Source organism: Fomitiporia mediterranea, assembly GCF_000271605.1.
Source record: "Fomitiporia mediterranea MF3/22 unplaced genomic scaffold FOMMEscaffold_2, whole genome shotgun sequence".
Taxonomy (NCBI): domain Eukaryota; kingdom Fungi; phylum Basidiomycota; class Agaricomycetes; order Hymenochaetales; family Hymenochaetaceae; genus Fomitiporia; species Fomitiporia mediterranea.
The window spans coordinates 2,167,937-2,180,789 of record NW_006760387.1 but is presented as its reverse complement, the minus strand read 5'-3'; the positions used below and the strand labels follow the sequence as shown (position 1 = coordinate 2,180,789).

The following is a 12,853-nucleotide window of genomic DNA, read 5'->3' as shown; positions in this document are numbered from 1 at the left end:
CATTTAAACTATTTTCTTGTCTGGATGGCAGATTAGCAAAGCCTGTGCCCTTTCAGTGTTCACTTTCTAAATCTGTTGATCGACGTGACGTGCAGACAAAGATGGAAACGATCGACATTCCTCCTGTGTAAGCGCAACTTTCAATCAAAGAAACGGCCGATTCATGTCTGCGTCCATGTCTTTTCGACTTGGTTTTCAGCGTGCAGCCTATTGTCGCGCTGGACTGGTGCGTCTGTTGGTTTTTTTCACTAGTCTATCTGACAAATACCCAAATTTGTCGTCAGGCTCGCAATTGGTCGAGAAGTGCACAGGATGGTCGACGTTGTTCGAATACCATTAATCTACGAAATGGACACACTCAAATGATGCGAAGGACATACGCAACTGAGCAAATGTCATCTGCAAATGAGATTTTCAGAAGGCGGCAGGATATGTACAAGCAGCGGAATAGGACGTTGATGATGTATTCTACGGCAGTCGTACGTGCCATTTGTTTCGTCTATCGCTCATAAAATAAATAAATAACTACAGATCCTCTTCGTAACCGGAATGTCCTACGCCGCTGTCCCCCTCTATCGCGCCTTCTGCGCAGCAACAGGCTTCGCAGGTACACCAATTGTCGGTACAGGCAAATTCGCACCAGACCGACTTGTACCAGCCGAAGACGCCCGACGAATTCGAGTGAGGTTTAATGCGGATAAGAGTGAGGCGCTCCCGTGGTCTTTTACGCCGCAACAAAAATACGTTAGTGTGTTACCTGGGGAGACGAGCCTTGCGTTTTACAAAGCGAGAAATACGTCGAACCAGGATCTCATTGGGATCGCGACGTATAATGTTACGCCTGACCGAGTAGGTTTAATTTTAAGATTTATGGAGCGGTTCAGATTAGATTGTTGCTTAAGGCAAATGCTTGAGCAACAACCTAATAGCCTGACCTTGGCGGTTGTAGCTTGGGTCGTCTTGTTCATCAGATTTGAACCTAACTTGCTTCCGCTGGGCGAACTCACATGCTGATGACGGTCTTCCGTTCTCTGTTTAGATCGCACCTTACTTCGCCAAGGTTGAGTGTTTCTGCTTTGAGGAACAGAAGCTGTTGGCGGGCGAGGAAGTAGACATGCCCCTGCTATTCTTTATCGACCGAGATGTGCTGGACGACCCGGCATGTAAGGGTGTTGATGATATTGTTCTCTCGTATACGTTCTTCCGGTGAGCAGGCCTTCTCTCATCATTCCGCCATTTGATGCTGTGTCTGACGTAAACATGCATACACTTTGCTTGCTTGCATATGTAGGGCTCGACGGAATGAGAGGGGACAACTTGAGCCAGACGCACCTGAGGATATTGTTCAGGCGTCATTAGGTTTTGATAAGTATGAGCATGCAAAGAAGGAATGAATTTGCATCCGTCGGTTTTGCATACGTATCACGCACATCAATCATTGTATTATTATTATTACCTTCATCGCTGTCATCATAATGATAGACTCTACTCTGCTCACTGAAATGAAGCATCATCATGTGAAGAGCACGCGTTGGCTGTGCGCAGTTAGGACGTTCATTACTCAGTCCATTTTGCAGCCCCTCCTTGTCGCTGCACTACTGCACTGCAAATACCCCTTTGCCTCGCTTCCGCCATACCCGCCGAACCAAAGCGCCCGCGCATCAAATTTAATAATATTTGTTAATCGATATTGATGATGAATTTATACTCGGGAACGACATCGGCTAGGTTGAGCTCAGACTCTACTTCATCCGCGTCGACAAGAGTCCCGCGTAGACGCCTTTCACGATCCAACCGCGACAACACTCAAGCCATGGTCGATGCATCCCCACAACCCGGCAGGCCACAGGCTCACTCTCGCTCGTCATTCCTGAGCAACTTTTCGTTCAACAAAAATAGGACGGGCTCGGCACCCGCGGGCGGACATTCATCGTTTTTGCATACCGTCCGGGAGTCTGTAGTTGGTACTGGTTCGGGGTCTGCGAGCGGCGGTAATCCGGACGAGTTTGGTGCGTCTAGGTTACAACAGCAACAGTCTCATTCGACTCTCCCTCCCCCACCGTCGTCCTCAGCCTCTGCGTCGACGATTACGCAGACTAGTGGTCAGTTTGGCAGCCCCATGTCGAGCAATACCTCTCCCAGTCAACGTCCTGGCTCGTCAGGGGGTCCACAACCCTCGCCTTCAATGGATTCGCAACAAATGCAACCACAACGTCAACTACATCCAGAGATCCGCTCGATCGTCAACCTCTCCCAGGCGCATGCACACAAGATCTACTTCTCTGGCCCGCTCGTCAAGCACGTCGAGCGCCACACTGATGGGAAGATTGTAGGGAAAGAGGAACCGTGGCGGGAGGTTTGGGCCCAGCTGGGTGGGACAACGTTGAGTGTGTGGGATATGAAGGAGATCGAGGAGGCCAGTCGACGGGGAACAGAGGTACCGCCTACGTATCTCAATATCACCGACGCGACCATCCATGTCCTTGGTGCTGTTACGATGCCCGGCACCGACGGCAACCCCGTCAAGTACATGAATGTCATCACGCTCACCACTGCTGGACTCAATCTCCTACTGTTCTCATGTCCGAATCCACAGGCCCTCGTCGCGTGGACGGCGGCACTTCGTCTCTCTGCTTACGAAAAATCACGTTTGGAGGAACTTTACACTGCTCATTTGTTACGCATGTCTCTTACTGAAAATGGCGTCTGTGAGTACCCCCTTCTTGTTACCCTGTTGCTTCTTTCTATTTTGCGAGTGTTGTACTAACGCTGCATTAGGGAAGGACCCGCGCTCAACACTACAGAATGGGCGTCTCGAAGGTTGGGTCAAGATACGCATCAACGGTCAAACCGATTGGAAACGTCTATGGATGGTTATACAAGCCATTCAGTTAGATACACATCCCGCCGACGCTTCTGTAACACGCAAGAACCGAATGTCTTCACTCTTCAGCCGTGGCGCGCACGAACACACCAACAGCCTCAACTCCGTCAACGAGGCAGGAGGTTTCGAGCAACGTGTTCCGCATATAACATTTTATGCCTCGCAAAAACCTCGCGACCGCAAGAAGAGCGTGTTGACGTTTACGAACGTGACGCAGGTGTTTGCCGTATACCCGGAGCGCCCCGAATTAATTAGCCGTAGTACACTTATCAAGATGGAAGGATTCATTGGGGAGGAGGAACTTGCGGGAGAATGGAGATCTCGGGAGGGTTGGCTGCTTATGATGCCCGAGGCGGAACCAGGCAAATTAGGTTCACTTGAGATGCTGCGATGGCTCATTGGTGAGTCTGATAAGATAATATATTGATCAAACTACTTTGTGTATGCTAACTATAAACCAGGTTTACATGATACATTTAGTCTGTATGGACGACCAGCAGGATATACTTGGAACCCACGCGATCCTGTATCTTTGATGTTTGCATATCCAGTCGGTCCGCATAAGGATGTAAGTGATCCATATTCGCTTCGCGCATTCTAGATGTTGACGAATGATACTGATGCTGATATTTGATAGAACCTCTTCCTTGATCGAGAACTTGCAGAAAGCGTCGACCCTCGCGAAGACAGAGGGTCCATTGTGCGACAGAGGTTTAAGCAGATTCTTGTCGAACGCATGTACGGACCTGAAGGCGCGTCGAGGATGTCGATGGTGTTCCCTGCACAGTCACCGACTGGAAATGGCAACGCTGTTCCCGCACCTTCGAGTGCGCCGCCTTCCCTTCCACCCATCCAGCCTGTTGCTGAACGTCGCTCGGAAGAGTCGCAGGAGTCGCAACAGGCACCACAGAACAGGGTTACAAATGGCGGAACGTTCCAGCTCCCGCCTTTGAACTTTGACAGCAATCCACCTGTGTCAAACGTCCCGCCAGCTCGTGAAACGACGTCTCTGTCACCCATCACCGAGCGAACGGACAGCCATTCTCAGTCTCGAGGAAGCACCCAGGACCACGTTCACTCTCCGCCTTCGGCTTCTGCTTCGATGCGAGTTGGAAATATGCAGTCCACGATTGAGGAAGAAACAATGCTTGGCAATCAACGCGTGGAGAGCCCGCCAGGGAACGCCCCGTCGTTTAATGACAGGCCAAGTGATCAACAGCAGCGTTCGGGCACGACGTCGCCTCGTGCGCCGTCGCAACTTCAGTCGCGGTTTAGTCCCGATCCAGGCGCTGCTTCAGGTCCGGGACAGGGTGCGGGTGCTGGTGGTGCGGGGACAGGCGGTGGGGCTATGAGCCCGACGAGCGGTATGCGCTCACCTCCGCTATCCCCGGATTCTTCGATATCAAGGTACAGCCAGCAGGAGGGTTCGACGTTCTCGAGCCATCAACATAATACAAATATCATGCACCCAGAAAACGTGCAGTTATCTCCATCGAACGTGCAGAACTCACCTCCCGAACGGGATACGAACGTTGCGATGGCGAGTATGGCCGCTGTACCACCTCGTATGATGCAGTTGCAGCAGCAACAGCAATTCCAGCAGCAACATCAGCAGCAAGCCGAGCAAGCTCCGTCGACGCCTGGGTCAGCTCGTTCGCAAGCGACGTTCATGAGTTCGCCGTTTTCTGTCCATGACAATGCTTCCCGCAATAAGGAGCAACCGCCTGTTCCGCCATCGAAGAGCCCGCCACCGCAACAGGGCGAGACGTGGGAGCCACAGTACAAGCACAAGGCAAACGAATCAGAATATGTTTTCGACGAACCTGGTGCACTTTATTACATGCAGCAGCATCGAGAGGCAGAGGGCCCGGGACAGCTGGCCCAACCTAGCAGAGATCAAAATCAAGACGAATCGGACGAGGACGAAGAATCCGTCGAGTCTGATGAGCACTCTGTGCTGACGAACCCGATGAGCGTAAAGTCCGGAGCCTCGCCCGCTCGCGTGGGTTCTAGAGCACAGCAACAAACAGCACGCGCGTCGAATGTGCCGGTTTCGCCTGTTCCTCGCCGGCAGACACCAGCCGGATTTGAAGTTGTCTCCGGTGCGGTGGGCACTGCTGCGCTGGCGAGTGCGAGGAGCGCACGATCTGGGTCATTTGATACGAGCTCTGCGAACAGTGGTCGCTTCGGTGCCGCTGAGACGGGCAGCGTATCGGGCGCTGCGGGCGGTATGATGAGCTCGAGCAGCGGAAGCGGTCCCAGTTCTGGTCCCGGCCCCGGCAATAATACTCCGGAAAATCCGAATGGGGGACCCCGGGGACTGGGGAGACGGCCCTCGGGTGCACGTGCACTGCCACGGGCTGCTGGTCGATTTGTGCCCAACGACTCGCCTTCTTCCATGCCGCTCGAGGTTGACGAGCAACCAGCCTCCTCCTCCTCTACTTCTGCCTCTACACGTCCACAGCAAGACACAAGTTATTCCAGCAATTACTCACAGATGCCTGCACACGATGACGAAACTGTCGATGCGCTCGCCGCACTCAGCTTCTTGGAGCAGCAGGACGCGTCTGGCGCGACTGAGTCCGGTACGCACGTGGCACAGCAAACGAGTCCGTCAGCAGACGTGTCGTCACCCGCCCCTCCAACTATTCTAGAGCCTGAAGACCGCGCACCGTCACCACAAGCGAATAAGCAACAGTATCGTTCTTCATTTGCACCGTCCAAGCAGGCCGCAGAGCGGAAGGCGCGCTCCCAGGCCCAGCAAGCTGCGCATGACGAGGCATTCCACAAACCTGGCAGACCGAATGGTAAGCAACGAGCTAAACAACGTGAAGGTGGATGGGAGAGTAGCGAAGATGAAGAGGAGGAAGAAGAGGAAGAAGAGGAGGACGAGGATGAGGTGAACACCGATGAAGAACCCGCCTCCAAGTCCCGTGGAGATTCCGGCACACCGTCTATTGCTGCGCCTGTCGGCCGTAACCCAATGGTACAGCAGCAAATGCGTGGACTATCTCCCTCGAACTCGACCTCTGACGATTTCAGAGGCTCGCAGGCAGACCAGCGGCCTGTTCGCACGCTGCCACAGATCCCACAGCGGGGACGTTCGCCTGCAGGTAAGTTACTTCTGAAACGCATTCTTTTTTCTTAGCTTGGCATTTTTTGACGGTTACGTGTGATAGGTTCCGACCGGAGGTACGATCAGTACGAAGGCTACCGGGAATCGAGTATGGGCCGGCCGCAATCTCAATATCCGCAATACCCGCCACAGTTCCAGCAACAGCAATACCAGCAACAACAACAACAACCGCAGCCTGGCGCCGCCCGACAAAACATATGGAGTTCTGTTCTCGATGCAAACAGGGATACGGGTGTGCCACTGCCAGGTAGTAATAATAACAGCAACCGCGATACTTTCGTGCAGATTGAGACACCTGCGGAGACGATGACGAAAGCTTTCACGCCTCAGGGCTTGTTGTCTGCTGGCATGCAAGACAAGCAGGATAGATCTGCTAAGCGTCAGGAGGAGCTTGCGCGCGAGTCAGGCGCATCGCTCATTAATGTGCCCAACAAACCTCCGCCGCCGCAAGTTGGATTGCTTGGAGCGATCACTGCGCATGAACGTGAACGGAAACGTGAAGGTGGTGTGGGTGCTACGTTGACTGAACGCGAGCGGGAGAAACGTCTGGCGGAGGAACGGCAGCGACGTTTGGACGATTTGCAGCGACAGCAGCTTGAACAGCAACAGCAACTTGCTGCGCAATTTGGTGGTGCCAGTGGCGGAGGAGGGATGGGAATGTTTGGTGGTGGTGGACTTTCACCGCAGATGACGGGTATGAACCCTATGATGAGTGGGTTTGGAGGATATCCGCAGATGATGGGTCCGCAGTCGATGTATTTCCCGCAGATGTTCAACCCGATGATGGCGAACCCGCAACATATGTTTGCTGCTCAGCAAGCTGCGCAGGCGTACCAACAGGCCATGATAGCGATGTCGACTGCAGGGTCTCAAGTCGGTGGTCCTGGAGATAACGGCAACAATCAGAATAATAATAATATGGGAGGTGGACGGACGAGTCCGAATACTATGGCTATGGGTATGGGAGCGATGAGCGGTGCTGGGTCGCCTAATCCTATGGGAGGGATGGGCGGATACGATCCGAGGATGTCGATGATGAGTATGGGAGGGATGATGCCTATGATGCCTGGTATGGGCGGGATGCCAGGTATGGGGGGACCTATGGGGATGCAGATGACGGGTGGAAGTAATATGGCTGGGATGGATCCGAGGTTCTCGATGGGCCCCGGTGCATTTGAGGGAATGGGAATGACGGGTTCTTTCGGAGGACAGGGAGGGGGTTTGAGTGCGGGGCATACACCGCCCGGAGGAGCGAGTGGACAACAGAGTCAGAGGGTGTCATCGTATAATGGGTCACCTGCGGGTTCGCCTGCTCCTATACCAGGTCCGGCGAATAGGCAAGCGAGTGGAGGCGGAGAGAGGCCTACTTCGAGTGGTGAACGATGACCGGTGAAGCTAGTAAAGTCAAGGCAAGGACTCGAGAAGGACAAAAAAAAACTTGGGTTTTTGACTTCCGATATGTTCGGAATGGATTGATTAATGGACGGACGGACGGATAGACGGTCACGGTATAGTTTCAGTATCTTGCTGTCGTTGTCGAATTTGTTTGTTCCTTAGCTATATGGACACTCCCACTCTTCACTCTATCTCCATTTACATTCACCTCCCCATGTCTTCCTATACTTTTTCTTATTTTTCTTTACATCTTCAGGTTTTTAATTCTACTATATATGATTCATGAAGGACTCTTCTTTAAGTCTTGTGTGTCTTGTTGCATTTCATATATCAGTTTGTTCAGTGTTCTTCAACGTTTTGAAAATATCATATTGTCATATGCACATGTTTGCCAGCCAGCTAATCATCTATCAGTATCAGTATCACTGTTGTTGTCCCTTGTTGTGTCTTTGATATTATTTGCTTTTCTTGATAATTAGTTCTCCATCTTTCTCTTTTGTTTTATTTGATTCTGTTGGCTCAAATGCTGTGTATACCTTCATCTCAATTTCATTTAGGAATGTTAATATTTTTTCCCTCTTTTATTATGTTTCCTTCTTTCACTCAAAGGTACTTATAGGGAAGGGGGTGTTTAGAGGAACAGTGTCTGTTTAATGTGTGCTTCTTGACTAAAATGGAGACTGTCAACAAATTAGTTTATCAGTTAGGTAGACAAGTGAAAAAGCTACTAGTAACCAATACACTAGTCTAGTGTAATAATGGGCTGCATACTAGAAGCCAAGTCAAAAGTTATAGTCACAGTTGTGAATTGACCTGTGCTCGAAAGTAAGAATTGCCTTTGTCGGTGTCGGAATGTCGGTCTGACAGTCACTTCCATCTTTGTCTGCACGTCGTACTAATTTGCCATCATGAAATACAGTTTAGCAATTGCTATTCCTAACGCCATATTTGTTACCAGACAACGTATACAATGATGATGACTTCATACCAACAAAGTTAGGCACAAAGGAGGGGCAAGTATTACAACGGAACGCTGTTGATACACATTCAAATCGGTATCGAACCTATAACGCTATCACATGATTCGCCATCATGTTCACATCGCCAGTGCAGCGAACAAGCGCCCATCTCTTACCCTTAACCACAACGTCCTCCCCATCGTGCGCTGTCGACTCCCCGGCTGTTTGAAGATAGGTCAACGAAAATACTCTCAGGTAATGTACCTCTGTTTAACATACAGCCTTTTGCCACATCCACAAGAACTGCATTTTGACCAGAGTTCAGCAGAACCAGAGATTATTGAAAGATGGAAACAAGTGCCGCTGCCATTCAAGATTGCTCTGATTGCTCTGGGACACATGCTGAAATCGCTTTTCGTTACTGGGAAGTCTTCAAGCAGTCGGGAGAACGGGAAGAACTCGAAAAGTCTATTACTCACTATCGTGCCGCTCTCGAACTTTGTCCCGAAGAACATCCCGATCATTCGGACTCATTGTTTGGCCTTGCATTTTCTCTTTGGATACGATACCAGCGATGGGGCCAATTGGAAGATCTAGAAGAAGCCATCGAGTTGAACCGAGTTACCCTGGAGCTTCGACCTACAGGTCATCCTGATCGCCCTAGCTCTCTCGGCAATCTTGCAAGCTCTCTGACAACCCGATACGACCAGCAGGGAGCAACGAAGGACCTCGAAGAAGCCATTGTGTTGCACCGAGCCGCCCTCGAGCTTCGACCCGAAGGCCACCCTGATCGCTCTATGTCTCTCGGCAATCTTGCACTCTCTCTAAAAACCCGATACGAACAGCAAGGAGTGACAAAGGACCTTGAGGAAGCCATAGAGTTGCATCGAGCGGCCCTCGAGCTTCGACCCGAAGGCCATCCTGATCGCTCTATGTCTCTCACCAATCTTGCAAGCTCTCTGAGAACCCAATACGAGCAGCGAGGAAGGACGAAGGATCTCGAAGAAGCCATTGAGTTGGACAGAGTTGCCCTCGAGCTTCGACCCGAAGGCCATCCTGATCGCTCCATCTCTCTCGGCAATCTCGCAAACTCTCTGCAAACCCGATATGAACAGCAAGGAGCAATGGAGGACCTTGAGGAAGCCATTGAGTTACAGCGAGCCGCCCTCGAGCTTCGATCTGAAGGCCATCCTCATCGCTCTAACTCTCTTGGCAATCTTGCAGCCTCTCTGACAACCCGATACAAGCAGCAAGGAAGGACGAAGGACCTTGAGGAAGCCATTAAGTTGGAGCAAGCTGCTCTCGAGCTTCGACCCGAAGGCCACCCTGATCGCTCTATATCTCTTGGCAATCTTGCAACCTATCTGAAAACCCGATACAAGCGGCAAGGAAGGATGAAGGACCTTGAAGAAGCCATCGAGTTGCACCGAGCTGCCCTCAACCTTCGACCCGAAGGCCATCCTCGTCGCTCCTCTACACTTCGGGGCCTTGCAGATTCCCTATATGCTCAGATTGAGAATCAATGGAATACAGAGGAGTTTGAGGAGTGTATACAATTACTGCACCTTGCTGCTACACATGAATTCTCAGGACTGTTGGATCGCCTCCCTACCACACGACGGTGGGCAACACTTGCACGATTGCACAAGCACCACACAGCCTTCTCAGCTTACCAAACAGTTATATTCATACTTCAACACGCTCTCACCATACGTCCAACCCTCCGCGAACAACACGACTTTCTTACTGGTGAGAATGTCCACGGAAGGCTGATTTCGGAGGCGGCGTCCTACGCAATAGAGAAGAATAAATTGGAACAAGAAGTAGAGATACTTGAGCAAGGAAGGGGCTTACTTTGGTCTCAGCTGCGTGGTCTCCGGACTCCCTTGGACCGTCTCGCGCAAACGAACGAAGAACTGGCCGACAGATTCAAGGACGTCAATCGCAGACTGGAGCACCTCGCATTATCGCATGAAGCGTCAATCCCCCGTTCGGATATCGACGGACGCGTATCATTCGAGCTAGACAATAGGCCAGGACCGAAATCATATGATCAGCTATTGAGATTAAAGAAGGAACTTTCACTTGAGCAAGAAGGAATTATTAACGAGATTCGACAAGTACCTGGATTCGAGAGCTTTCTCAATGCTATGCCCTTCAGAGACCTGCAGCAGGTAGCGTCGGAGGGACCGATCATCATGGTGAACCATAACGAATATCGTTCCGATGTCCTCATTGTCTTCTTTCGTGAAGTCTATTCCGTAGTCTGCGTTCCATTGGACGAAGAGTTCTATAAGGATAGCACTCAGCTGTGCAACGAACTCGTGGATACGCGTCAACGGCTCAAATCGCATCCTCTAGAATACGAAAAGAAACTTTGCGAAGCAATGAAGATGCTATGGGATAGAGTTGTCTCCAAAGTTGTTGGAAAACTGACGGAACTTGGGATTGCAAAAGGGTCTCGCATCTGGTGGTGTCCCACGTCGATGTTATCCGCACTCCCGTTCCATGCTGCAGGGCCATTCAAGGATTCAGATGGAACTGCAAAATACTTGTTAGACAATTATATTTCATCGTATACTCCGACACTCGGCGCATTGCTTAGTGCGCGATCTGATACAGGCACGAGTGAGCCAAAATTGCTTGTCGTTGGGGACACCATGACGCTGCGGTCAACTCGACAGGAAATTCGTAATATTCGTAACTGCATGGGTGGTGACAGGCCAGGAACTACGGTGCTATGCGATCGCAGAGCGTCTCGTCGTACAGTGATGAAGATGCTCCAGAAAGTCACATGGGTTCACTTTGCTTGCCATGGTCACCTCGACCCAAAACCTTTTGACTCGTCGTTCAAGCTCGCCGACGGTGGTTTGTCACTGCTCGATATCATCCAATCTAACGTCCCAAATGCCGAGTTCGCATTTCTGTCTGCCTGCCATACTGCCGAGCTGTCTCATTCGGGTGTGCACGACGAAGCACTCCATCTGTCTGCAGCTATGCAGTTCAGCGGATTCCGAAGCGTTATTGGGACAATGTGGGAACTATACGATGAGGATGGGCCTCTATTTGCCCGCGTTGTTTATGAATACATGAACGACTGTGAGGAAGGTGAATTCAAGTATAAGAGGGCGGCTGGCGGACTTCGGAAAGCAGCAATAGAGTTGAGAGGACGGGAAGGGATTCCGACTGAACGATGGGTTAATTTCGTGCATATAGGTGCTTGATCAATGTTGTTACATGCTCTACAATATGTATTACTGGTGATTCTATATGTGTCTTATTTCTAGCAATACTTGACAAGGTTCTGAACATTCAGACCGACGCTCGCGTGGAGACACTCTATCCTCTTCCGTTCGACAGTGCCTGACCAGCTCCGTCTCACCCGAAGCATGAGACACGTCCGCGGCTGGGGCTCCACCATTATTCGGATCCAGAGCTTTCTGCGTCGCCAGAGCTCTTGCTTATGTCAAGCTAGTATATTATGTGAGGTATGCATAGAAGCGAGAGGGAGCTCACTGACAGGACGTCCTGGCTCATCGTCAACTTTGACCAGAGTAGACTCTATCATTATGACGGCGATGATAGAAATAATAATACAATGATTGATGTGCGTTTCCAAAACCAACAGATGCAAATTCACTCCCTATCCTTTTTGTTCTCTTCTGCTGCAGTTCTGCATGCTTGTACTTGTCAAATTACAGTGATGCTCGAACAACGTCCTCAGGTGCATCTGGATCAAGCTGTCCTCTCTCATCTCGTCGAGCCCTACATACACAAGCAGGCAAAGTATGAACATGTTTATGTCAGACACTGCATCACATGGTATAATGATGAAGAAACGCTCGCTCACCGGAAGAACGTACTGTAACATGATCCCTCTTTTCAAAGAATCCCTCTTTTCAATTTTTGCATTTGCACACTTTACACAATACCTTACACTACCAAAAAATTAAATGAGGTATATTTGTACTATAAAAAATATATTGTGTCTTTTTTTCTGTAAAAAAATTGATGAAAAATTTAAAAAATGGTAAATACTACTTTTTCCAATGGTAGCTTCAATTGTAATTAGCTCTATTAATTTTATTAGTAGATTTTTTGTTACAATTAGGCTTCTTATGTTTTCTATACATGCATAAGTGTTCTTATAATAATTTGTGAGTAGTATGCTGATTGTTGTGAATTAAAATTGTAGAAAGATTGGTTGAGAGTGACAAAAGCGTGACAATTGTGCTAAAGTATTATAGCAACATAGTGTGTTCACAAAGCTTACACGCGTCAAATCATTGTGACAACTTGTGACAAAAATTGAAAAGAGGGATCCTCTCCCTTCCTGCCTCAAAAAAAATCGTAAAAATTTTTTTGAAAAGAGGAGCATGTTTATAATATATAGATATACATATGTACAAATTTTACAGTTAAAAAAATGTGTGGTTGTGGCTGTAGAAAAAAATTGAAAAGAGGGATCATGTTACAGTA

At 49.8% G+C, this 12,853-nt stretch overlaps 2 protein-coding genes across 2 annotated transcripts; both read left to right on the top strand.

Moving 5' to 3' along the window:
* Window positions 1–101: 101 nt before the first annotated feature.
* FOMMEDRAFT_144582 (uncharacterized protein) lies at window positions 102–7,979 on the top strand (the record flags this gene model as incomplete). The annotated part of the gene is made up of 12 exons (XM_007262811.1): window positions 102–127; window positions 200–226; window positions 374–479; window positions 532–849; window positions 1,040–1,206; window positions 1,292–1,369; window positions 1,729–2,009; window positions 2,073–2,708; window positions 2,779–3,285; window positions 3,346–3,452; window positions 3,522–5,997; window positions 6,064–7,979. 12 exons carry the CDS (start codon window positions 102–104, stop codon window positions 7,404–7,406), a joined length of 6,072 nt encoding a protein of 2,023 aa, XP_007262873.1. The 3' UTR covers window positions 7,407–7,979.
* A 742-nt stretch (window positions 7,980–8,721) lies between these two features.
* Window positions 8,722–11,598, top strand: FOMMEDRAFT_151885 (TPR-like protein; the record flags this gene model as incomplete). The annotated part of the gene is made up of 1 exon (XM_007262810.1): window positions 8,722–11,598. One exon carries the CDS (start codon window positions 8,722–8,724, stop codon window positions 11,596–11,598), a length of 2,877 nt encoding a protein of 958 aa, XP_007262872.1.
* Between the last annotated feature and the right edge of the window lie 1,255 nt (window positions 11,599–12,853).